This window comes from Phymastichus coffea, unplaced genomic scaffold (assembly GCF_024137745.1).
Source record: "Phymastichus coffea isolate CEN01 unplaced genomic scaffold, Cenicafe_Pcof_1.1 PCOF00053, whole genome shotgun sequence".
Classification (NCBI taxonomy): domain Eukaryota; kingdom Metazoa; phylum Arthropoda; class Insecta; order Hymenoptera; family Eulophidae; genus Phymastichus; species Phymastichus coffea.
In genome coordinates, this window is record NW_026706864.1 from 983670 (window position 1) to 1011003 (window position 27334).

Genomic DNA, 27334 nt, shown 5'->3' on the forward strand with positions numbered 1-27334 from the left:
TTCTCATCCATGTTCCACTTAAGAAATCAAATACTAGCAATTTCTAGTTGCAAGACAATTAGATATTCCACATGAAAATACTTTTTAAAGTTCAAAAATACAATCCGGTTAGGAGTGAATGAATAATTAAATAACCCAATAACTCAAAGATTAAAATAAATAAAAGAAACTTAAAGGCTTGAGTAAAATGCTGAAGTTCGTTGGTAAATGTGAAAAAAATGTGTCAACGGTAACTCGCGTTGTCGAAAAAAACAAAAGTAATTGCACAAAAATTGAATGTGTAATTTTTTTCGAGTAGTGTCAATAAAATTTCATGAACGTTGGACCGTTAAAAATGAATAAATGTGATTAATCTTGTAACACTGCATCTTTGTAATTTTCAGTGGTCGTTCGCGGAAGAAGTTCATCGCGACTATGGACATTTCTCAAGGGAAATCACTCGATACAGGCATATATAGAAGTTTTTTGACGCGCGCAATAAAAAGCGAACTGCACTTATTTATACATTTAGTCTCTACGGGTGGTCAATTTGCCGTCGGCAAGGATATAACTCGCACTCAAGGGCATTGCCGATATACACTTTCGCCTGGAAATCTCTTAAAAAATCGGACCGCTATTTGTCATTGCTTCATTTGCATAACGTCTTTATGTGGTATCTATACATACGTGAAAAGTTCGTAAGCTCGACTGTTACCAACGAACAATCAACATAGCATGAATTAGATACAATAGTAACTTATAATAATCCAATTAATTTGCATTTCGTACAAACAAATTTCTCTTGACCATTTGCCACTACTGTATTCGGCCTGAAAGCATATGTCAACTAAATTTTAGGAAAAAAAAACCTCACGTGAAACTAAAATACAAACAACCATAAGCAGCCAACAAACGGCCGTTTGGCAACTATCGGCTTTTATCAAGCGCACATGTCGAAGCATGCATACATACGGTCACGTGAAGCCTATCTCTCTCTCTCTCTCTCTCTCTCTCTCTCTCTCTCTCTCTCTCTCTCTCTCTGACTTCCAAGACATACCTGTAACGACTCATAATAGACTGTAGGAGCATTTAGTGTCACGTAGGCGCTCGTCGCGGGCACCACCGCGCAGCTCGCTTTTCCGCTTTTTTTACAACTCGCCCGTGCGTTCTTCCGCAGACAGCATGGACAGCAAAACCCGCAGCGTGAAGATCAATCCCGCGGCTACGGCCAATCCTTTGAACAAGCTGTTCTTTTGGTGCGTACGGCACAATGAGATATTTGATATATTTGCAGTATTTTTTCTCCCTCTTTTGCAAGCGATATCCTTGCAGCTTATCGAAAAACGCGCGCGCGGCTGGTATTTGCTTACCATTTACAACTGCGAGATGGTTTTCAGTGAGTGATTTTTTTAGGTGATATTTATGGCAAAGTGACGCGTGGTACAAAAAAATCTCTCAGACATCGATACTCGGAAAACCAATCGGAATATTTTGACGGAAAGTAGCTTCGTGATTGTTATTATTTCGCATCTGTTTTAGTTATTGAATTTTAAATCAATTGAGAAATATTCTTTCGACATATGTTCAAAGAATAAAGTTAATTTAAATAAATGAAGTTGAATGCAGTACGATACACGTGGACTGTTAAATTATTTAATTGTTGTATCAATTACCTAATATCGACATTGCTCGCTGTTATTTTAGTCACAATTATTATCGTCATATCATGCTGTCAATTTCTGTCGTATAGAATCTAAAATTACACATGTAAAATTATTCCATCGTGCGTGAAATTATTAATTCATGAATATTGAAAATAATTCAATTGTTGTTAAATTTATCATCGCAGCAATGTTTTTAATTACAGTTTTGAAGAAAATGTATAATGATAATTGTTTGAACGCTCGACATACGTTAAATTACGAAATAATTGTTGGGCAAATATGAATTATTTAATTGTTGTGTCTGAAAATGAAAATTAATTAATCCTTAGTCACGGCTTTATGGGGGCATTGGTAGCACAAATATGAATTCGTATTTACGCTTAAAGTATTATTTTATGTGATATTAATTTTTATTCGATTAAATAATGGTATCTGACGTCGCGAGCTAAACCAAGCATCGATAAAAATGTCGCCAATAACTTCAATTCGCTTTTCTGACACACTTTCAACTGATTACTTTCCATGATTTCTGTGGCGAATTAACATACACGTTTGAATGAATATTCATTAATGTGCACAGCACAATTGCACGCTGTTATCCGTGGAAACAATGGCTCTGACTACGAATTTTCTCTCGCGCGCAGGTACACGCGTGAGATTTTTTGGAAGAGCAACAACCGAGACATCACGTTAGATGACATTTACGATCCCATGAAAACTGACGAATCGGAACGTTTGGGAGATATTCTTGAGAAGTGAGTATATACAGTAATTACTGTCTTTCATTTACATTGCGACGATGAAAAATTCACAAGATCCTTATAGATCCTCAGAGCGCGGCGAATGAAGGTAGTTACGAAATGAAAAACGTGCATCGCTATCGGCCTCTTCATCCGACTCGACTGTATAACGATACTTGTGTTATTGATCCGCAGAGAATGGAGGCGCGAGTTATTGAAAGGTCAGTCGCAAGAGTACGATGTAGGCGAGGAGGGTCAAAAGATCAAGAGATCATCGCAAAAACCAAGTCTCGCCTGGGCTCTCGTTCGTGTGTTCTTCTGGGAAAATACGTGGCTGTCGCTGCTCTCGGTTGTCAACTTCTCGGTCTTCACCGTAATGATGCCCATCTTTCAAGGTATGCTCATCAATTACTTTAAAATCGAAGAGGATCCAAACCACGTCGAGCGCAATAAAGCCTACGCCAACGCCAGCTTCATGGTTCTCTCCAAGCTCATCGCCACCTTCCTCATGCATCACTGCTTTCGCATTTCGTGGAGCATGGGGCTGCGCGCTCGCGTTGCTTGTTGCGCCTTGATCTACAGAAAGGTGAGTGATTTTAATTGTTCCCACGAGGTCTTCGAATGCTCGATGTACCTTTTTCATCGACATTTCGACAACTCTCGGCCCAAGATATCAAGTTTGCCATTTAAAATCGATTTTCAGCTTCGTTAACATTACATACAATCTTTTTTCTCCCTCAAATTTTCATTAATTTTGTCAGCGCATAGTCCGTCGAAAAATCTATAAAAACCACATATCTTGAGTACTGACAACACGTTAAACAAAAGGATGAAAAGAACATTCTCGAAGTACGTTTCGTTCGTAAAATACTTTTCCTTGATCTCAAGATTCACATAGTATCCGAGTTACATAGACAAACAATCGAATCGTTTAGAAAGCACAAAACACACACACTCACACACACACACAAAGATCGAAACGTGCCAAGGTTATTTGAAAATATTGCACAAAGCCCTCCCATTGTACCTGCGTTATAAAGCTCGTTCTCCCGTAGATGTACGTAAATCGAAGGCCGTGAACTCAAGAGTCGCTCAATCGTGCGTCTGCCAAAAAAAAAAAAAAAATCATTTCGAGAGAGATAGAGCAAAACGAACCAGTAACACGTCATCTCATGAGCGAGTAGTTCCGGAAAGGTTCACGGCAACTCTCACGCGGGTAAATCATCCCATTCACTTTGCCGTAATGCGCACTGTGAGATTTGATTCTACGTGCAAGCGATACACTGTCAACCGCGGAGTAACTCGTAGGGAGAGCGCGCAAACGATAGCGAAGGCGTACGTGTGTTATTGATGGCGACGTGTTCGGGCGTTCGGCTGCAAGTTTGTCGCCCGGCGAGCATCGTTTTTCTTTTTTCATTATTAGCGATCGAAATTCGACAGCTTCATAAGCAATCGAAATTGACAAATGGCAGCGCAGATCAGTCGCTTGGATAAAAATTGACAGATGGAGATGTGTATCGACAGAGAGCGTATACTTCTCAAGTGCAGCTTTTTCGAGTTCAAGTGTGCTGATAAGCGCGCGCTTGCGTATACATTCGCGAAGGCGTTCTCGAATAATCGAGGTGGCGCCTTTAAACGCTCCGAAAATTGCGCTCAGCTATGGACAATTAAAAAATGATCATCAACGACGAAGGCATTCGCATCGAACCGTTTGGACAACGAATAACGATGCGCGATTCGAAACTTGTCTCTTATCCTTGATTTGAGCGAAGATTTGTCCTTTTCTCGCTAACGCTCTATAACGTCCAGTGTCTCGACGCGACTGGTACGAGCAAACTGCTAACGAGACGTTACGTTAGAATTCGATCAATGAGCAATGAAAAAAGAAAAAAAGCTCCGCGACGTTTTAAATTGCCTCGGCGAGTAACAATTAACAGATTGAAAAATGAATGGTTTGTATATCATTATAATGAGTCACTTTCAACCATGCATTCTCTTTCCAAGACTAACTCGTCTACGATAAGGACACGCGCTCGAATTGTTTTTCAGACGCTCCGTCTGAACAAATCGGTCGTCGACAACACGGCAGCCGGAATGGTGGTGAATTTGCTGAGTAACGACGTCAGTCGTTTCGACTCGTTATTCCAATTTCTTAACTTCATATGGATAACACCCATACAAGTAAGATCGTAGTCTTATTCGGCATCGGCTATCAACAAACAAACGATACAAAACTTAATTCCTCGTCGTAGATCGTAATAATCGTGTCGATAATGTGGGATAGCATAGGCGAGATGTTGCTGGTCGGTATAGCCATTCTGATAATTATAGCCGTGCCACTGCAGTCGATCGTCGTATACACCAGTAAAATTCTACGCGCGAAAATCGCCTTGCTCACCGACAGCCGCGTGCAGCTCATGAGTGAGCTCGTCTCGGGCATCCAGGTACTTATGATCACGTGACACCGTGACCAGCCGTGGACAAGGAATGTCATGCGATTGTCCCTTTCGTGCACCAGGTGGTGAAGATGTACGCGTGGGAGAAGCCGTTCGAGAAGATCGTCAACATGACCCGACTGTCGGAAATGAAGAAGATAACGACGACGTCGCACGTCAGGGCGATATTCTACAGCTCGATGGTGTACACCGAGCGCACGGCGTTGTTCGTCACCCTCGTGCTTTACGTTTTGCTGGGTAATAAACTTACGTCGGAGGTGTCCTTCGTAATGGCGACCTACTTCAATATCCTGCAATTCTCCATCATCTACATGATGCCCAGCGGACTGATCGCCGCGGGTGAAGCCTCGGTGTCTATTAAGCGTATCGAGGTAAGCGAACCAATTTCCCGACGCAAACATTGCCCGTAGCGTTCGTACACTTTCTCCTTGGTTGACTCGCAGAAATTTCTGCTGCTGGAGGAGATAAAAAGCGCCAAGTGCGAGCTGAACAACCGACCCGACAAGTTGACGAAGAGCGAAGTTGTGACTGTCGACAAAGCCAAAGTGCCCGAAAAAGCTCTGCCACCTGTCGAGGTATACGATCATTCTCTATGCTGTCAGAGATCATCTCCGGATAACATGACATTGGCATTGCCGAGCTGCAGGTAATCTTCCGTCGCGCCTCGGCCAATTGGGTGCCGAGTAATCTACCGCCGACGCTGAACGAGGTAACGTTCAGAATCGAGCCAGGTCAACTGTGCGCGTTAGCTGGTAGCGTTGGCAGCGGCAAAACGGCGATACTCAATCTACTGCTTCGCGAGTTGTCATTGGGCGCGGGAGCTGTGTCCCTGAGACAGCGACGCGACGACCAGGAGCCTGGTAGCCATCGACGGATGGGTTTTCACGTGGACAACGACAATCTTCAGATATCTTATGCCAGTCAGGATGCTTGGCTGTTCTCCGGAACTGTCAGGAGTAATATTCTGTTTGGGCAACCTTACGACGCCGAGAGATACGAGCAGGTTGGTACGCCGCGCGACTGCTCACGGGAATACAATTAGATTTGACGCGGGTGCGCTCGTAATAACCAATTTGTCGCAGGTGAGCTCGGCGTGCGCCCTTCTTCGTGACTTCGAGCTTCTGCCCAAGGGTGACATGACGATAGTCGGTGAGCGTGGCACCTCCTTATCGGGCGGCCAGCGTGCGCGCATCAACTTGGCGCGCGCCGTCTATCGGCAGGCCGATTTGTACTTGCTGGACGACCCGCTGAGCGCGGTGGACCCCAAGGTCGCTCGACACCTGTTCGACTGCTGCGTCAACGGCTATCTGCGTGGCAAGACGCGTGTATTGGTCACGCATCAGCTGCAGTTTCTCAGGCAGGCTGACACGATCGTCTATCTCGAACGGGTGAGGGACGACGATGCTACACGGTGTGTTACGTATGCGATGGGGCTGAGCAATCACTTTTTCACGGATGATTTTCATTTGACGTCGCTCGTTCAGACTTCAAATGAAAGACAATCGAAGCCGAGAAACACTGATTGAGATTTTCACTCCTTGAAAGTGTTTTTAGCGCTTCCCGGTAAACGTTTATGCACAGAAAAATTCGATTTTCTCAAATAGTTAATTATCGACTGATGCTGCATTTTTTATAAGATTGGGCACAAAACAACTGAATATGTTGAATGAAAATTCAAAGTAGAAACAAATTTCTTACTTTTATTAAACTACAGATTGTCCAGAAAAAAAAAATTCCAACTATATTTCCATAATTTCCGTTTCATCGTAAATCATCGGCCGCGCATGCAAGTTCGTATCCGTAGGTGCGGGGGCGTTCGCGAGATGAGTCACGTATGCGCAGAAGGGAAAAAAACAAAACAGAACAGATTGCAACTGAGCGTCAAAGATGCTGTCGTCATTCGGATTACAATCACAATCACGAAGTTGAATGGACTCGCGCGCCTTGGTTCAACGATGAATCGACGTCGATTATAATGGCTGTATCCTTTTTTATTGAATTCTTTATCGCGCGTGCAACATTCGTTTTCGAAAATCTCAATTTTTCATAATTCATCGCGATAAAAAATATTAATTTCGAGTGAATTCTGAAAGTATTTATATAAATTCAACAGGGTCACGTAAGTTATCACGGTAGCTACGACAACATCAGCAATTCAAATCCACGAATGATGAACCTATTGGGTAAAATTAAAGAAGAGGAGGAGCAAAAAGACGAGGGGGACGCAAGTGTTCCCACGGAAATCACGACGAAGGACGCGGATACACCCAGCATCAAGTCCATCGACGTGAGTACATGTATACGTATATTAGTGCGTAAGAGAATTTTCCGAGTCTATTGTTCGTTTTTTCTAATATACGTAAACGATGAGATTAGAATCTTCTCTCTTCGCTTCTCGAGCGTAAATGTGTTAGGAATGAATGTCGCGCGATGACTTTCCAATTCAAATGCACATATCTTTATAGATTTATATATTCTTCCGTTATGTAATTAATGACGATTGTTCCGTTGTGAGCGAGAACGTGGATTTTTATCTTTTTTTTTCATATATAGCTGCGCAGAACAGTTACATATCATTTTAGACAAAGTAGTTCAAGTGTTCTTTTATTTTTTTCTCGTCGTTGCATTGATTAAAAAGCAATGATGATTATACAGTCTCATAATCCCATTATTATTCCAAATATATTTAAATTTGGAAAGCAAACTAGCGTAAAGAATCTGGAAATCCCTGAAATTGTACACAAGATAAGCTTTAGGAATCAAGTAAAACCATGGATCTCTTCGTTATAATATCAATGATATTGATAATGCTCTACAATATACGTAATACGTGTCAATTCGGAGATATCTATTTCGCGTGTTTTCTTCTTTTTTCAGAAAAGACTATTATTTGACAATATTTTCTAGGAAGAGAGAGTGCACTTATGAAATTTCACCCAGACTCGAGAAAGCCGTAGAGGGCTGAACATTTTATTCATCGTATCTTTCGGCATGCTATATCTAAGTTCAGACTATTTTCATGAAATATTTTTTCCATTTTTTCTAATTAATGCGTCTTTTCGACAAATTAATATTTCTTCTACTGCATGCGTGAAGTTGTTTATTATGTGGCAAAGTACACCCATTGAGAATTTTGAGCTCGACAATAGAGCGACTCAAAGTACAGTATTAAAAAAAATAAGCAAACTTTAAATAGGAGAAAGGAAAATATTTGCCGAGGTTATTGCGGACTATCAATATGTAATATGAAAAAACGACTCTAGGTATCCGAAAGTGCAGGTAGCGCAGCAACAACGACAAGCTCTAACGAAGAAGACACAAGTTTTGCTCACGGCAACCTCGAATTATTCAAAATTTACTTTCGAGCTGGTGCCTCGTGGTTCCTCGTCGCCTTCTACGTTTTGGTCTTGATAGTCACTCAAGTATCCACCAGCGGCGTCGACTATTGGCTTGGTTACTGGACTAACGTCGAGATGTTTCGCGAAAAACTTCGCAACCAGTCGATCACTCGGGACGATGGTTAGTTGGTCAATTGTCCCAAAATCGAGCTGGACAATAATTCGACTATTCGTTTGAGCAGACAATAAGAGCAGACAAGCGTATTTCTCGTACTCCGGAACGGGCGAGAAGCTGTACGACGAAGACGTGGAATTGTTGTCGACCTACGACTGCATTTACATCTACGCTGGGATTTTGATAACTTGCGTGATTTTGTGCTCGCTGAGGAACTATCTGGTCATCAAGATATGCATGAAGTCGAGCGCTAATCTGCATTTTAGCATGTTTTCCAATTTACTCGAGACCACTATGAACTTCTTTAACAGTAATCCATCCGGTAAGTCGGCATTATTTTTTACCTAAAAAACAACTTTTTTATATTCAAACGATACATCAGATTGTATTGTACCTAGATTTATATTTACTTCGTGAAGTTTTGCGTCAAATCTCATGTCGCACGGGACTAACGATCGTTCAATTGAAAAAAAATAATGAATCTCGTAGGTCGTATATTGAATCGCTTTTCAAAGGACGTTGGTGCAATGGACGAGCTACTATCGCGTAATTTTACCGAGGCTGTGCAAATATTTTCCGTGATGATTGGCATTCTTGTGGTGATCGTCACCGTAAATTACTGGATGATAATACCGATCGCCTTAGTTATGGCGTTGTTCTATATTTCCAAGAAGATTTATCTGAATTGCGCTCAGAAGATCAAACGATTGGAAACTGCCGGTAAGTTCACTTGTTATATTCCTGCTTGAAGAATTTCGAGGGAATAACGATGACTTTGTTGGTTTTTTTATTTTCGCTTTCATTTTTTGAAGCTAAAAGTCCTGTATTTACGCACGTGAACGCATCTCTCAACGGACTGACGACAATACACAGTTATGGTCCGGACATACAAGAGAAACTGATTCGTGAATTCGATCGCTATCAAGATGAACATTCGGGCGCATGGTTCTTGAGCATCATCACGTCGATATCGTTCGGATTGTTTCTCGACGTTCTACTCGTGGCGTTCCAGGCTGTCGTTGCTTTCAGTTTCATAGGAGGCAATGCGGGTAAGGTACTTGGATCGATCATCGTCGATCATTATCATTATTATTATGCACAGTCTTGGCGTAAAAACGATCGTCTTGATAGGCGACATGCTCGGCGGTAACGTTGGTCTGGCCTTATCCCAAGCGATGATTCTCACCGGCATGGTGCAGTATGGATTTCGATTGTTCATCGAGGTTGTCTCTCAGCTGGCCTCGGTCGAGAGAATCGCCCAATACACCAATCTTCCCAAAGAGTATCCGTTGACTTCGCCGACTCCACTGCCGGACGCTTGGCCGAAGCGCGGACGCATTGTCTTCCACGCAGTTTCCATGCGTTACGACAGCAATCAGCCGTACGTACTGAAGGTGAGAGCAGTGAGAATACAATCGCGTGAATGGAGAGTGATCAACCGAGTGCTTTGCAGAATCTCAACATAACGGTGATGCCAGGCTGGAAGGTTGGCATCGTTGGCAGAACCGGAGCTGGCAAGTCATCGATAATCCAAGCGTTATTCCGCTTGACCGGCGCTAATCTTGAAGGCGAGATCATTATCGACGGAATTGACACCTCCCATATCGGACTACGCGATCTACGTACGCGGATCTCGATCATTCCTCAGGTACGTACGCGTTTTATCCATTATTTACATCATTTCTAAATCACATTTTTCATAGCAAGAACAGTGTTCTTGCTTCGAGAGAATTTTTCAAGATTCAGCTTTGCTAAGGAACATTCTTTTACGAATTATTCAAATAAAAAAATCTCTTTTTCATTTTTTTGAAAACAAGAAATTTCATTATTTGCGATTTTCTAATCCTTCAATTCAGAAAAATGTTCTGCACACGACAATTGTTTTCATTGTGACTTGTGTGATCGACAGGAACCGGTACTATTCTCGCAAAGTCTTCGTTACAATCTGGATCCATTCGGCCAATATGACGACACGACATTGTGGCAGGCATTGCGCGAGGTAGAGTTGAACGAGTTGTCGTTGGATCAGCAAGTTGCCGAGAAGGGTAGTAATTTCAGCGTTGGTCAACGACAGTTAATATGTCTTGCACGAGCAATCATTCGTCAGAACTCGATACTCGTACTCGACGAGGCCACCGCAAACATCGACACCCAGTCAGTATACTATTATGCGAAGGTTTTTTCCTGTATACGTAGTAGTAATTTCGGAAGTCAATTTTCTTTTCTTTAAATTAATTTGATTGATGCTATGTACAGCTACGTCAAAATCAGGCTGACTTACGTTACTTAATCAGGCTTGCTATACGAGAAAAAAAAAATTTGTATTCGTTCTATCGGTGAACGTCAGTTGATAGTAATAGTTGCTTTCAATAAAAAATTGAGTAGCTACAAACGAATATGGTAAGACTTGGTAATATCTTTTTTTACTGAGCGAGTTCGTATTTACTCGCTGATGCAAGAAGATGCTATAAGTTACAATTGTGATGCATTTTTTCAATCTGAATAGCTGCAATAATCGTAATGTTAGAAAGGCATAATTAATTCGAAAAACGTCAATTAGTTTCACTTGTATTTGCATAAAATAACATAAAAAGCAAAATATTCAAAAAACTGTTTAATTTGCTAAGGCAATGAAGTAATCTTAATAACAGTTTAAGGCGTGATTGATATACTTAAGCGTTCCGCAGATTTATTGTTATTACAGTCCGATCAACCAATTGAAATCTCTCCTCTACGATAACTGCTGCAATTACACAAGCCTTCGAGATTATTTGTAATTGTTTTCTTCTCAATGCTCACGACAATGCAATTTTGATTTAGACAAGATAACAGCAAAGATCGAGGGCGACGGGAGACTCGCGTTCGCGATTGGAATAATCGTATATTCATGAGTTAGCTGACTTTAATTGTTATTTTCACGAGGTTAATTTGAATGTAACTATACTCGATCGAAAAAAAATACGCATAACTATCTTGGAATATACAAGCCTTGAATTCTAGGCAGGACGCCTAGAAAACCATATAAATGCCGCCAGGATATCTTAATGATAAAAACTGTGACCATTTATTCATTTAAGTTTTTTTAGAAGGAAATGTCTTTAATTATTAACAGTCAAAAGATTACTTTGTCATTCAAATGGTTATCGGTGACAGAACAGCTAATTAAGAAAGTTAGTAATAGTTTTATTGGATTTTTTTAAGCTGCATATGTATAGAAAAGAATACTTCATGACGATCACCAGTTGCTCTGAATAATTAGCGATTTCATTCTTTTGTAAGCGATTTAGTAACTGTACATTAAAACCGTTATTTTTCTGTAAATATATAATACTAATTAATTTAGAAATATATTGAAATCTAGGACAACGTCCATTTGGAATTCTATAAACAAAATCGGATTAATATATAACAAACTTAATATTATAATATTCAATTACAGCACTGATACTATTATACAAAATACGATACGAAAGAGGTTTGCGAAATGCACAGTATTGACGGTAGCTCACAGGCTGAACACTATTATCGACAGCGATAGGATAATCGTCATGGATGCTGGTTCTATAGTGGTATGTGAATATGTATTACGATATTCTAACGCACATTTATGCAAACCTTAAATTGTCTGTTATTTCAACATTTATCTAAGTTTTCTTAAAGTTTATTATACTTTTAACGTACACGATTGCGTTTATCCATAATGTATTTTTTACTTGAATTTTAAAATTATCAACTAGAGTACAAATGAATTAGAAATTGATATGACAACAATTTTATAATTTTTCATCTAGGAATTTGGATGCCCGCATGATCTTTTGACGGATAATCCAAACGGCCCCTTTTCAACGATGGTTAACCAAACGGGAAAAGAGATGTCCAAAAGGTTGGCGAAACTCGCCGAAGAAGCTTGTTTGCAGAACGTACAACAGCGTAGTCTTGACATCAACGACGAGTCGACAACGGACAGTACGTTGACTCTCGAATCGGAAAATTCCTACACTCGATTATAGAAATAACGTAAACCGACCATTATATGTACATCATATTATATATTTTTTTTCGATAAAAAAAACAAAACAACTTTTAAAGTGACACATTCGAAAAAGATTTTTAAATTATACAAAGACTGTACATACAAAATTAAGTGACATGATTCTTTTTTGCCTTTTGTGTTAGATAGGATATTTATAATTTAAGTGTAGAATTCGTCGATGATTAATTATCATCTGTGTAGCAAAGATCTTGTACAAGAATAATTTATTCCATAAAGTTTCGCCGTGTATCATTCTTCCATTTTATTTGAAAACTGATCAACACTACTTTGCGTGACGAAAACTTGTGGTTTCGACGACAGATTCGACTGGAATTAAAAATATTTTCTCGTTAATAGGATATATGTATATTGGAATGCTAAAATCTCCAGGAAATTATAATGTACGATTACGGTTTTGCAGTATTCTTCTTCGAGAACAATGTAATTATAAATGATAATAGTAAGTTAAGAAAACAACATTTTTTGAAAAAATTATCAAGCGAATCGGAATATGTATCAAGTTACTTAATAATTGAATAAAACAAAATAATATTACAAAAATTTGAATAATTTATTCCTGCTAGCATACCTGCGTGACTGTAGTTTGTGCGTGACTTGCCGAAGGCATACATACGACGACAAGTTTCGTAGCTTGGGCAGGTTTTGGCTGCACCTGTACTTGTTGTACTTGCACTTGTTGCTGTTGACTCGTTGGAGTTTGCGATCTTTGCTGTACAATCACATATTTTTGACCTCCGCTTGTTGTTGGTACTGCGGTGTTTCTGTTCGTTCCAATTACAACTAAAAAAATTAAACGGAGTATGAATTTATTTTCGTATAAGTCAGACAAACTTACAATGACTTATTTTGCAAACTGGATGGAATGGGTTTTAATTGATTAATTATGCATATCTCTATTTATATTAAATTTTATTTTTATTGACTGTTGTCACAAAAAGTGTTAGCATCATGTATTTATTTAAACGGATATTATACCGTCAAAGCACGGATTTGTTATAACATTGAAGATATATTTTTAAAATACTCGAGTTAAAGATGATAGTATTTTTGGATATTACTTTATTATTCACACACATTAGTTTTAAAGTTTTGTTTATTAAATAAAATTCTTGACAAGATTTGTAAAGCTATTTTACATTATTAATAATTTTTTAATATTTATATTTACGTTATAGTTTATTTAAAAAATAATTTTCTTAATATTACAAAATTATTGTTGAATCCGATATTTTTGTTTTATACATTTGATTAACATTTTTATTCATTGTTTAGTTTTCTATTATTTTAAGGTATTTTATGATAGAATTCGCTGTATTTTAGTCTGGGTTTAAAATATTAGTTTAATATTTTAAAGGCAGTCTCACTATATATGACATTACAAATATGCTTTTGTCTTCAACACTCACATAAATGCATAAATTTGTTTGAACACATGGAATACGCTCCTTAAATAATGAAATGAATAATTAACTAATGATATTTCGCTTTGAATATTTTTTGCGTATTAAAAATATAAATCTGACTGAATAGCGATAGCACACAAGTTTGAAATAAGCGCGACGAATATTTATTCATAATTTTACAACAATATATGATTAAATAAAGCATTGAATCGAAAAAAACTTAAAAAACAAAGCACATCAATATAGATCTGATGTACCTTGTGACATTATTTTACCAGCATTAACGGTGCCCTGTTGATTGGTGTTATTGGCGATAGTCACGGAGGTAGCCGGGGTTGACGGTATTATTTGAGTACGAGCTTTAGCTACAGCTGTGCACAACGCTGGACCTATATATCCGTAATCTTGTTTGTATTCTTCTACGATATCTGGAGGAGATCGAAGAGTCTTTATCACTGGAGCTAACGATTTCTGCAAAGTATTTATACATTTATTTTCGGTGTTAGTTGAAATGTTTAAGCGAAAATATATATATTATGATATTGCTAACTGACGATAATATGTGTTTTTATGTGACCAGCAGCATCCTTAGTTATATTAGTGGCATTTGGCCCATCAATGCTCGCCTCGATGCGCTCTGACAGTAACTTTATTTTAGGAAGAACTAAGGCTTTTATCACTTCTGGACCCAATTCACAAAGTCCGTGCATTGCACCATATACCGTAGCTAATGGCGTCTGCAAAACGTTTATTAGAATGTAAACAAAGCTTAGAGCTAATTAAGATTGATAAAGAAAATTCTTACTTGATTACTCTTTGTCAGTGCTTGACTGAACATTCTCGTAACTCTCGTCTGTATATTATTTGTAGACGTATTGAAATTTTTACAAATTTGCGCCATAAGACGCGAAGCAAAATCACGCAAAGCCCAGTGGTTATCCGCTTCTGGTCGAGAGCACAATTGCTTGGATACAATGCAGGTGGTGACTGATGGTATGAGTTCGTGTAACTGAACAATGTAAATTGTTTTCCATTGTAGTTAATATTTTTCAGGTAGTAACATTTTATATTAGACGAGACTTACGTATTTTTCCAAATAGAGACTTGGGTTATCAAGTAATGCTTTTACCATACGCATTAGATAAATAAGAATTGCTAGATTATTTTGGACAACATTGATTCTTACACCTTCAGCTATAAATGTACACATCCTTGCTAACATTTCATGAAGACCTGGATCAGCAGAGAGTGATTGGAAAGCTTCCACCCTTCTTGCTTCATCAGAACCTACACAAGCCTCTGTGATTTCCTTATAATATAATTGTTGTTCAACACTCAGTTCGTGTGTTGCTAATTGTTTCACATGTACAGTCTCAACATTACGTAGTTTATGACTCTTGCCACCAGGTTTACCAATGTTTGAATTAGGATTTCTATTACTTATAGGATCCACACTTTCTAATTTTTGTATTTCTGGTACACATGAGGGAAAAGTTTAGCAAAAATATTTTTTGTTATAACAAAATATTCAATTTGATATCTTACCCTTAGTAACAGGTGGAGGATTTTCTGGAATTGTTGGCTGAATGCCATCAATGCACAACCAATGAGCACGCAAATTAGTATCTAAAGGTAATTTTGGCCAGTTAGCACCACCAGCCATACCAATGATCTCGTTTAAGTCAATCTCTTTTTCTTCTATAAAGTGTAATTCCCTACCACCACCAGATGCAAAACGAAATGGAATGTGATCTTTGGCAAAAAAGCCATAAGTTGGCTCAATGTTTTTTGCTTTTAAGGCATGATCAACATCGTGTGTTGTAAGTTTCTGTCGTCTTCCTTGCCTCATAAATTTAGTAGCATCCTACAACAATACAGGGAATATAATCAACTTCAAATTTAATTAATGAACACTCACCTAGATATATAATTGTTCTATGTGCAATATTTTATTTTATTACCTGTATGATTTCCTTTAACCTATAACTAACATCTTCTGCTAAATCTTTTGCAGCTTCATCTGGCAAATTACCTACACCAATACTCTCTGCAATAACTTTCATAGACTCTGTGGACAATGTTGTCCCATACATTGGCTCTGTATCACTCATCTTTGTTTTTTGTAAACAAAATCTATTTGCAAAGTATCACTGAACTTTTCCTATGTACACATATTTTTCTCTACATAGATAATAAAATGTAATTATTAAAAATACAATGATTAGCGATTGAATAGTTACTTTTATTCGATACTACTTAAAAATTTACAAACAAACAAAAAGTATATAAACAAAACTTACATTATCTCATTAGTCTAACCTATAAAATAAATTTCTTATTTTTGTTATTACACGTTAATACTGAAATCAATTATCAGCTTTATCAATGAACATTGTCTTGAATCTTATAAAATAATTTATACACACATTTATACTGACAAAAACCACATACATTAATAAATAATCATTGTCTTTGTGAGAGCTACTTTGCTCAACGAAAACGGATAAACAATTGCTAGGCAGCCCGCGCTGTTTGTTGACGTCATAATACCGTTACTTCGTCAATCATCATGCCTAAAATATAGCTGAGCAACATAGAAAAATGAAAACGAATTTGTTACTTATTTTTCAATAAAAAATCATGAATAAATATAAAAGTAAAAAATAATAAATAATTATAAATATTTTTCAAACAAATATATTTTTTATTACAAAAATATACACATGGTCTTTTAATTATAGCAGATAATTGTAAATAGAATTATTTGAAAAAATCAAATGAATTATAGATTAGAATATTTATATTTCTCATAACTATCTAATAATAATTTGATAATGATTCATTTACAATATTATTTTTCATTCTAAATAGACGTTGCCATAAATTGCAAGTCTTCAAAGCTTAAGTAATACAAAATATGTTGTATCAAAGGATCACTCAGATTAAAATACTTCCACAAAAAATTCAAGGAATATTCTACTAGATCTAATAGTTCTTTTCTCTCTAAGCCTTTGTAAAATCGTTCTCTTAAAATTGTACAATAAATTGGATATTGCAGTTTATATTCATTAGATTTAAAAAATCTAACTAAGTTTTGACTTCTTGCATATGCTCCTAAGTTTCTCTCAGGTTTACTTAGAACATTATAAATTGTTATTTTATAACAAATTTTATGCTGCTTCATGTTATTGATTTCTAGTAGACAGCTATTATAAAATGTATTTAATTTTTCACTACTTATAAGCAATTTTAAATTTTCTTCACATATTTGTTTAGTAGTTAATTTTGCCAAATACATTGCTAACAATTCGGACAGCCAGGTATAATTTACTGTCATAATAGCAAGTGATAGGGGTGTTTTACCTTGATCATTTTTAATATTTATATCTGCATGATGTTCTAAAAGAATATAAATTATATTCATGTCTTCTGTTTCAACAGCCGCATGTAAAACTGTTCTGCCATCATTTCTTTTCACATTTACCTCTGCACCTTTTTTCAGTAGAAAAAGAAGTACTCTATCACTTTTTGACTTTACAGCACAGTAAAGTGGTGTCTCTCCATAATTATTTTTACTGTTAATGCTTGCCCCATGCTCTAATAATAATTTTACCATTACTTTATTACGTGCTAATACAGCAGTATGCAATGCAGTCTGACCAGTATCTGTAACACTGCAAAAATACATTATGATTTTGTAATTCATAAATTAAAATATTAAAAATTAAATCTATTACCTTTCAATGTTGACTCCTTTTATCAAGAGCATTTTTGCTATTCTTTTGAATTTTTGAACCTCTTCTTTGGTACTACCTTGCAAACATTTTCTTACAACTAAGTGTAATGAAGTTTTGCCACTTTCTTCTTTTGCATTAACATTCGTATTTTCATTCAATAAAAGTATAATACTGTCTTCTTTCCCAAGATCTACTGCAATGTGTAAAGCTGTGTAACGATCTCTTCTTATATCATCAATAATTGATCCTTTTTCCAATAGAAACTTTGCTATCTCTACATTGTTACGTTCAACTGCAAAATGAAGTGGACTACTTCCAACATTATCCTTTGCTAAGATATCTGCTCCTCTATCCAAAAGGATTTTCACAATATCTTTATTACCAGAAATAACAGCATAATGAAGTGGAGTCATACTACAATGATCTGTTCTATTAATTTTAGACCCATTGTTCAGAAGTAACTGTACAGTTTGAACTTTTTTTGCAATAACAGCAGTGAAAAGGGCAGTTTGTTGGATATTGTCGCATTCATCAATATGAGATCCTTTTCTAAGTAGTAATTTTGTAATTTTGTCAAATCTTCCAACAATCTTTTTGCCATAAAAGTAAACATCTTTCCAAACAACAAGATGAAGAGCTGTTCTACCGTCTTTACCCTTGGCATTGATATTTGCCCCATTTTTCAAAAGAAGCTTTATGTTTTCTTCTCTTCCCCATTCGACAGCTATATGCAAAGGTGTTCTACCATTTTCATTCTGATCATTCACAGGAGCTCCTCTGTGTAGAAGTAAGTTAACTACATCTTTGATGTCATTCTTTACTGCTAAGTGTAACAAACTATTTCCATTTTTGTCTTTAACTTTGAGACTTGCTCCATTGTCTAGTAAGTGCCTGATTGCTGATGCAGCAAGTGAGGAATTTGTATAGGAAAGGTGAAGGTCAGTATTGAATTTCTCAATGATTGACTCTTCTTTTTGACACATTGGTAACAAAAAATTTAGTGCTTCTGGAATAGATTACAATCGGCTGTCATGAACTGTTAAACATTTTTCTATCGATCACATTTGAAAATACAAACTAAAAACTATATTTAACTTGATAATTTATCATTTGTGCGAGTATCATTATCAAACTCAACGCATTAGTAATCATACACTATTCGCAAAGGGTCAATTCACGTTTTGTCAATCCTGATGAAATCGGTGATTTAGTATGTAAAAGCTGATATATTTGAGTTATTCTCTTGAAGTTTAGTAAAACTTCATTTCTTGTAGCATCAAAAGTAATAATAACAGAACACCGCCAATGTGTACGCGTAGTGTGATATATAATTTTGTTGACAATTAGAAAAAAAATTGTCTGCTGAAACGCGCTAAATTTCAAGATGCGACTTTCACATGTAACCAATAAATATTATCTGTTATTACTAATATCTATCAACGATATTGTCGGTTATTATTAATCAAATAATAATAAATATTCATGTTTTAATTTAAAGTAATAAATAATATTTGTAGAGCAATAATTAAAAATCTTATTTTATGAACAGAAACATTTTTATACAGAACAGAATTACAGAAATAACCTGGCGTCTTTGTACTTCTTTATCGACGAAAGTACACGCATATATGATGCATGCCCGTCCCCTCACGAGAGAGCGTGGCGCTCGGCGCGCAAGGATTATGGTGTAGTGTAGGTGCCGGTGTGCTAACTGCATGGAAATATATGCTCGCATTTCTCGCGAATAAGAAAAAATCAAGATTTTTTGTGATTTACAAAATAAAAGAGTGGCTGCTTGATAATTTATCTTTGGGGTAAATTGAGACATGAAATAGGAAGTCAAAGGTGAGTGTAAGATTACGATTTAACAGAGTTCAAGCGAATATGCATTAATGCCTTTCGTACGCACACGTTGAACTCACGTTGCTTCCTTGGTAATTTTCCATTGACTTATACTTGTTTTGTTTAGATTGTAGTTACAGCGATAGCCATGATTAGAGGATAAACTTTTTTATATGCGAGACATGTAGTCTGTTAAGTGCCCATAGTAGAATATTCATTAACGGTCGATTTACTGATTTCAGAGTACTTGGACATTTTGAAAGTGTGGGTGTGCAGGGCTATAGGAGATTGGAGTAAATTACTGATATTGAAGCAACCTTGAGTTTCCATACATTTTAATCATGAGTGATGAGGAATTACCTTCTGGCTGGGAGAAGCGTTTGAGCCGCTCTACTGGTATGTACATTAATTCCAATAATTATATTTATACCTCTATATTTATAGATGCAAGGTCAGATTGTAGGTATATTATTTATTTTGTAGGTCAACATTATTACTTGAATGTCTATACTAAAGAAAGCCAATGGGATAGACCAGAGAAAGCAGCTGAACCTCCTTCAACTGAAGAGGTTCAATGCTCACATATACTTGTCAAGCATTCTGGCTCTCGTCGTCCCTCATCTTGGCGAGAACAAAATATTACCAGATCTAAAGCTGAAGCTTTAGAGTTAGTCAAATGTGAGTTTCATATTCTGATCAAATTCAGTTTTTAATATTGGTTATTAATTAAATATTATTCATACAAATTATTTTCATTCATAGTTTTTAATTCATATTCACGCTTTGCTTTTAAATATTACGGCTAGACCTTTAAATATTCTAAAACTGTGTTTGATATATTGTCCAAATAACTCATTAAAATTAAAGAAATATTGTTGCAAACAGCTTACAGGGAAAAAATTGTATCAGGAGAAGCAAATTTTGGTGACCTAGCTGGAAAATACAGTGACTGTAGTTCTGCAAAGCGCAATGGAGATTTGGGTCCCTTTTGTCGTGGTGCTATGCAAAAGCCATTTGAGGAGGCTGCTTTTGCCCTCAAAGTAGGCGAAATTTCACAACCAACAGACACTGACAGTGGAATCCATATTATTCTACGAACTGCTTGAATATTAAATTCAAGATTTTTCACTTATGATATTCATTAATTACTTGCATTTTCAATGTTAGTTACCTGTGAGTAACGAATTAATTATCTCATAGATTATATTTGATTAAATTAATTGTGGTAATTCTTCAATATTTATTAATATGACGTTTCAAATTAATTTCTTAACATAACAAAAGATGCATGCTTTTGTAGTTTTATAAGTTTTGAAAATAGGTAGTGATCTATGCAACACCGCCATATAGTTTTGGGGTCAATTGTAAACTGCTTACGTTTTCAGTTTGATAAAATTATTGTGTTTTCTGAATGATCAACATTATAAGCCTTCTTCATTTATTGTAAGTTGATTAATTTGAAAACCGATAAAACAATTTCATTTGAACTTTGTTCTTGCAATAGCAGTTTCCTTCTTGTAATATCATTTGTGCTAAATAAAATAAAGTTCTTTTGTTTTTCAAGCTAAATTTTATCATTAACCAGCATGCTCTTAAATGAAATGTTTTTAATAGTTTTAAGAGTTTTATTTTATAATCAACAAAGTTTAACTCAAAATGTATTTTAAAAGTTGCACTACTTAACAAGCTTCTAGAATGATGAATTCAATAGGATCAACTTTTCTTTAATACTACTTTCATCAACAACGATACGATACAATCGGTGTTAGCCTTTGTATTCGAAGACTTGGCATGCGAACAACAGAGTTCTTCTAGGAATCAAGTATTTGCTACAGAGCTTCTTAAACCATCTACAATAATTCGATTTCGTTAAAAAATTTAATGTAAAGACAACTGTTTTTTTTTTAATTTTTATTTTAACAACAGGTTTTTTTAGACATATTTACCTATTTCAATATTTCGATCGTAATTTCCTTTTAAAGAGTATAAGATTTTAAATAAGATGAACTTATTTTATCAAGTTAAGCTCTATATTTCAAAAGTTATGCTGTTTATAAAATATTCAATGAAATCTCAGAAAATGCTTTGTCAAAAATTTAGTTATTATTTAATAAAATTTCATTATCACGTTACTTTTGCATAAATCTTGTTTTATTCACGTGATTCGATCTTAGCTTTTATTTGGCATGACATTGTGAAAATGTCCACGACCTAGTTAATATACTATTTTCTCTTTAAAAGATAGCTATTTTTTTTCGAATTATATATACGAAATAGTTTATAGATATGAAAGGATCGAGTATTCGACTGAATGACCGACTTTTCACATCTTTTGATACGTAAAAGCATTCCTTGAAATTGCTGGTAAATTGGTGACCTAGAGATCCTTCGCTTTTCTTATGTAAAACTATATTAAAAAATCTATAAACGGAACGTCTTATTACTTTTGGAAATTTGCTTTAAAAGGTTTGATTTCGCATTGTCAAATTCTAAATAAATCGATCGATTTTTTTCTATAGAGATGGTATCGTTAATGTGGTCGATATTTCATAATTGCTTCTTGAATATAACACATAATTGTAAGATGGACAAATATTCTTCAAAAGACTTGAAAATAATCTATTCTTATAAAACCTTCAAAGCATTACTAAACAGCTAATAACTTATTTTTATTAGTTTTCGATAAAGTAATATATATTTATTATTTATATAAAATAATAAATTTGTAAAATTAAAAATTGAACGATAGTTAAAAATTAATTTATGACCAAATCCCCGAAAAAATTCATTAGTTCAACACCATTTCGCGAAATTTTCAATTTAAGGATACGCTCTTTCTGAAGTCATTTTTACCAAGTCATTGACAACTAGATACAAAAAAAACTCAGACTCATCTTGGCAAACATTGGTCACACCCTTTTTTTGCCCCTAGAAGTTCTAATTATAATAAAAAAATTCAGTTTCGACTAACAATGAAAAACATTCTTTAGCCTACACATAGCGCGATATTAATAGACCAGTCTGATGGTAAGCGAAATTGTTGATGAAACGTTGCTGGAAAAATAAGGAGTAAATTTATTTGTATTTACTGGCTTTCTTTTCCCTTCATTGATTGACACATTTTTCAATTTATAATAAAAAAATGTTACCACTTTTCGATTATGAACAAACGTGAACAATGTTTTTACCTTTAAAATAAATTACTATATCGGATTTTGTTATAAGGCCATATTTTACAGTTCTTATTCATAGTATCCTAATACAAAAACAATAATATTTATTTATTTGACATCTGGTTTTGGCGAGAAATTTAGTTAAAAAATATTTTTATTAAAAAAATTAACAATCACATTCACGATTATGAATAATGAATATTGTCCTTAAACACTGCATGCAGCATTTTTTTTCGTACTTTTTGGTAATAAAAGAAAAAATTATGAAGCTATAAATAGAAATTCGAACATGCACAAATGAGAGAGGCTATGAGATTGCGTTTGGCGCTCTAAAAATTATTTTTTATAGGACTCGTCGAGAGGAGAGCAAATTCAAAATCGATTATCTTGCTGAAAAACCGCGGAAAAAGTTCGAAAATGACTATGTCAGCTTATTTTTTCTTGCTCTATCGATTGCCAATGTGGATGGAATCCTTAGATGCATGTTGTGAGTTTTTAAATACAAAAATTTCAAGATTGTGCTCTGAAACCAAGCACTATCTCGAATCAATAAATAAAACGAAGTTTATTAAAAAAACATAACAAATAATTTAATTTATATACTAGACAAGCGTTGACAAAAATAAAAATAGGCTTTGTACACTTTCTCACATTGAATACTTAAGTATTACAAAAGAAAATATATGAATCACATTATCACCATTTGTTTAGAATATTGTTTGAGTATGATTTCGACTTGCAGTCATAAAATTCATAATCTATATCGTCTTTAGATTCTTTTGACTTTAGTATATTGAAATGGTAGGCTTCAATTAAACAGACTTCCTCGTATAAATCTTCAGTCGTCATTTCAACAATACTAGCACACTCATTTAAAAGCCATAAAAAGTTCTCTGGTAACTCTCTTTCAAATAGTTCAAAATTTTTATTCTTAACCCTACTAAAAATGCCATGATACATCCAATAGTTTTTATATGGTCTGAAAAGCGTTTCAGTATCGTTCATCGGCGCATTTTCTAGATTTTTATTTTCATAGTTATCATCTTGTAAAATTGAAATATCTGAGTCAGCTAAATCTAAACAATCAATAGGATTTTGTGTTAAATCATCTTCAACAATATTTTGACTGATATCTTTGGATTTTTTTCTTTTAGCGCGACGTTTAGGCACTTTGTTTTCATCTTCGCTTGATTCTTCTGCTTGTTCAGTTTCTGTCTTTGAAAAACTCTTTTGGTTCCTCCTTAAATTTCTAGATGCAACTTTTACAAATTTACCTGTCTTGTCTCTTACTGGAATGTACTTGTCTTTCAAAATGGTTTTAGCATTTAATATTGAATCTATTTCATGATTATACAATTTAATATTATACTTCACGGAAAACTCTGGCTTCAGCAAACAACTAGTATCAGTCCAGTTAAATTCATGTGCTTCTAATTCAACTTCACTAACTTCATTATCTGAATCGCTGTTTTCAAAAATTTTCAGCCTTCCATCTGGTAAAATTTGATCAAAACCACTATCCTCTTCTAAATTAAATGTTTCATCAAGTTCAGGTACTTTATGCCTCACTGTATTGAGTTGTTTTAAATTTTCAAAATTTATTTTCATTTTACATGGACGAGTTTTATGACTATAATCTAACAAACTTTCACTTTTTGGTAGCTTAGTTTCTATATTTAAGCTGGAATTTTCTACTTCTACCAGCTCACTCAATGTCTTCAAACTTGGCATTCTTGGTTGTTCAAAAGGAGGAACAATTTTTTCCAAATACTGTAAACTTCTATCAACAATATTAAGTTCTATACCACATTGTGAAGCCAATTCAGTCAACCTAGAAAAGTGTAAAATATTTTAATGACAATACGTTGTAATAGAAAGTTTTATTCCTTGAGTAAATTTTAAACTTACATATATGGCTTTGTCATAAAACCAACTTTTGTCTCTTGAAAGTTAATCCTTAAAATTCTTGGTATATCATAATGTGGATTATCTAATAATTGAGCAATGTAAGATCGCAGTGGTGTGAAAGAAGGAGCAAATACTTCCATTTCTCTTAATGGTATTGTAGTATCATTAAGTTTATCCATACTCTGATAAAATGCATCAACAAGGCTTTGTGGCAAAACGTGCTTGAAATTTAAAATTTCAGGAGGCTCAGCATCTCTTTTTGACTTCATTAATCCCATAAACCTGAGGTATAAGTGGGATGTTCCTACACGCTCTGGATCATATTTTATCTTTGATGGATAATGCAGATTGACTAGAACAGTTTTTCGACATTCAATGTAATTTTGCCATTCACAAAAACTAAATAGCCTTGAAGTCAATATTTCTTTTTCATTCGCCACCCTGTAAATTAAGAAAGTTACATTTAGATTAAATAATCATTTGGAAATCCATAACATTTATTGAAAGTAAATATAACATTTTACCTGTTTATTTTATCAGTTACATGGCTAATTTCTTTTTCTGTAATGTCATCCAAACCAAACAGAACTTTCAATACCACTATGATGTAAGCCATTGCTCTGCCTTCATAATTTGGAAATAATGAAGATTTGTGTGTGAACCTCATCTGACTTGGAGAAGATAAAAATACTCTTGTAACATATAACATAATACCTTCTGAAACAGATAAAAGATCTTGTAATGTCTACTATAACAAAAGTAAGTACTTTTAAAATGTGAAATTGTTGTACTTGGCAATGTTAAGTCTTCACAATATCTTTCAATCAAACCCAACAAATTAGGTGTGGGAAATTCTTTGACATTCAAAAATTTAGCCAAACTGGCGATAGTTCTACGCATACCCTTATGTGTTATATCACTATTTTGTGTTAAAAGATGTACATCAGTTTTAGTGAGTGCAACTTCTGGTGGTAACAAATGATCTAGTTTGTAATATGAAAGATGACCTTCTTTACTAAATCTGTAAATTAACGTTTATTAAAATAATTGGTTGTTAAAAAGAATTTTTTAAGGAGTCACAAATGAAGCATTATACCTTAACATATCAGCAAGATGAATTTCCTGACAGTTTATTCGTAGGGCTAAGTAAATCATAGACCATAGTTTCATTGGAGTGATAATGTCTGGTCCTATGGCATACTGTGTAGTGACATGAGTCCTTCTATACTCCATTCTTTTTTGGCGAGGTAGTTTCATTGATAATACTTTGATTTTCTTTGCCTCAGATTTAGCTTTCTTGGTATATTTTATTCTAAAAATTATCATTAAATTATCAAAAATTGCCATAAGTGAATGAAATAAACTACTACCTAATAGCTGTACTAGAAGATTGGCTAATACTTGATTTGAGGCTCATCAAACTTTGATTTAAGGAACTCATTCCATCATTATCTGAACTAGCTTGGCTTTGTACATAATTATCATACTCTGCAGCTGCTAATAATTTCTGAAAATAAAAAAAATGATTATTTATTATTAATTGATATTTGAAAAACCATATCATTTGAACTTACCTTATTTTTATTTAATTCTCTCACTGACGTACTTCCATCACTTTTAAAAATAGAATTCATTGAAGATGCACTGGTGTTGCTTTTATTTTGTTTACGTTTCCTTTTTCTCTGCTGAATTTTACCATAAATTATATCAGCATCCCTTCAAAAGAATTCTTATTGTAATACATAGCTATTGGTTAAAGTAATTAAATAAATTGTTTAACTTACTTTTTATGAAACCTTCGAGCCATCCTAGGTATACATTTTTTAGTTTTAGAAGTAAATGATACTTCTAATTTTGATAAATAATATGTCCATAATTGTAAAACTGTTAATTTTATTTTAGGATCTGCACCAATTTCTATTAACTCATTAATTAATCCAATAAGTACAAGATTATACAGTTCCCAACTTGTCCAGCCAATAACATCTGTAATATTAAAATTATTTTATCAAAACATTAATATCATAATACATAGACTTTGAATAAAACTTATTTACCATTATTATCGTTTAACTTTTTATTTTTGACTCTAGTTTTTCGGAGTCTGGTTGTAGGGTCATATTTGGTATCGTGTATTTCTTCTCTTATTTCCTAAAAGAACATTATAATATTCTAAACCATTTAATGTATAACTCAAAAGTAATGAACTTACTTCATTCTGAGTTTGACATTTGCTACAAAAAAAGTATCCATCCTCCTTGAAAAAATTGTTGCCACCACAAACAACACACGTCTGTGCATTTTGACTTTGAGAAAGCATTGTTCCTTTATTATGCTTAATTAATAACTAATTAAAATTTTACACTTTATCCTAAATGCTAATGCTTTACAAAACATTTTACGCGTAGTCACACGCACGTGTACGACTTGGCGAGCTAATTAACCTAAATAATTAATATTCTCGCATCGCATTCAGGACAGAAAATTTTAGTTAGATTGGAATTTAGACTTGATTAAGTTCCTGAGACATTTAACCAGGTCTGTTGAATATCCCTAGCTGCCCTGATCAAAATGCAATGATGTATAGACCAGAGTAGGAGCCTTGTTTATTATATGTGATGATGTCCATGCGTACTTGGACGTTGCGCAACAACATTGCGCATGCATCATGTCCGTCACAAAACTAATTAAAGTTCATTAGTTACTCCCTTCCATTAATTATTTCAAAAAGCTAAACATCTCAATAAAATCCGCTTTTCAAGTTTAGCGAAAAATAAAAGGTTTTCCCACCAAGTTTATAAATTAGGACGTTAGCTATTTGCATTGGATATTTTACTCGTTTGGTTTTCTTATTGAATACCTCGA

At 34.9% G+C, this 27334-nt stretch overlaps 4 protein-coding genes and 1 pseudogene across 5 annotated transcripts; 2 read left to right on the forward strand and 3 right to left on the reverse strand.

Moving 5' to 3' along the window:
- Positions 1–1070: 1070 nt before the first annotated feature.
- On the forward strand, positions 1071–12371 carry LOC131665598 (ATP-binding cassette sub-family C member 4-like; annotated as a pseudogene).
- A 208-nt stretch (positions 12372–12579) lies between these two features.
- LOC131665604 (transcription initiation factor TFIID subunit 6) lies at positions 12580–16310 on the reverse strand. Of its 2 annotated transcripts, XM_058937616.1 has the most exons (10): positions 16261–16310; positions 16110–16169; positions 15771–15990; positions 15355–15673; positions 14894–15282; positions 14615–14818; positions 14364–14546; positions 14067–14280; positions 12975–13186; positions 12580–12712 (listed from the first exon to the last, which is right to left on the reverse strand). In XM_058937616.1, the coding sequence occupies exons 3-10, from the start codon at positions 15918–15920 to the stop codon at positions 12635–12637; spliced, it is 1749 nt and encodes a 582-aa protein (XP_058793599.1). In that variant the 5' UTR covers positions 15921–15990; positions 16110–16169; positions 16261–16310; the 3' UTR covers positions 12580–12634. The 2 variants fall into 2 exon arrangements, with proteins under 2 accessions (XP_058793599.1, XP_058793600.1); XM_058937617.1 differs by having other exon boundaries at positions 14085–14280; positions 16110–16304.
- A 235-nt stretch (positions 16311–16545) lies between these two features.
- On the reverse strand, positions 16546–18991 carry LOC131665603 (putative ankyrin repeat protein RF_0381). Its single transcript, XM_058937614.1, has 2 exons — positions 17547–18991; positions 16546–17483 (listed from the first exon to the last, which is right to left on the reverse strand). The coding sequence occupies exons 1-2, from the start codon at positions 18527–18529 to the stop codon at positions 16673–16675; spliced, it is 1794 nt and encodes a 597-aa protein (XP_058793597.1). The 5' UTR covers positions 18530–18991; the 3' UTR covers positions 16546–16672.
- A 248-nt stretch (positions 18992–19239) lies between these two features.
- LOC131665615 (peptidyl-prolyl cis-trans isomerase NIMA-interacting 1-like) lies at positions 19240–20939 on the forward strand. The gene is made up of 4 exons (XM_058937641.1): positions 19240–19391; positions 19631–19784; positions 19872–20066; positions 20274–20939. Exons 2-4 carry the CDS (start codon positions 19730–19732, stop codon positions 20492–20494), a joined length of 471 nt encoding a protein of 156 aa, XP_058793624.1. The 5' UTR covers positions 19240–19391; positions 19631–19729; the 3' UTR covers positions 20495–20939.
- A 2241-nt stretch (positions 20940–23180) lies between these two features.
- Positions 23181–27071, reverse strand: LOC131665601 (TATA box-binding protein-associated factor RNA polymerase I subunit B). The gene is made up of 10 exons (XM_058937612.1): positions 26682–27071; positions 26527–26620; positions 26254–26455; positions 26044–26185; positions 25840–25976; positions 25566–25781; positions 25261–25490; positions 24994–25186; positions 24470–24910; positions 23181–24392 (listed from the first exon to the last, which is right to left on the reverse strand). Exons 1-10 carry the CDS (start codon positions 26787–26789, stop codon positions 23258–23260), a joined length of 2898 nt encoding a protein of 965 aa, XP_058793595.1. The 5' UTR covers positions 26790–27071; the 3' UTR covers positions 23181–23257.
- Between the last annotated feature and the right edge of the window lie 263 nt (positions 27072–27334).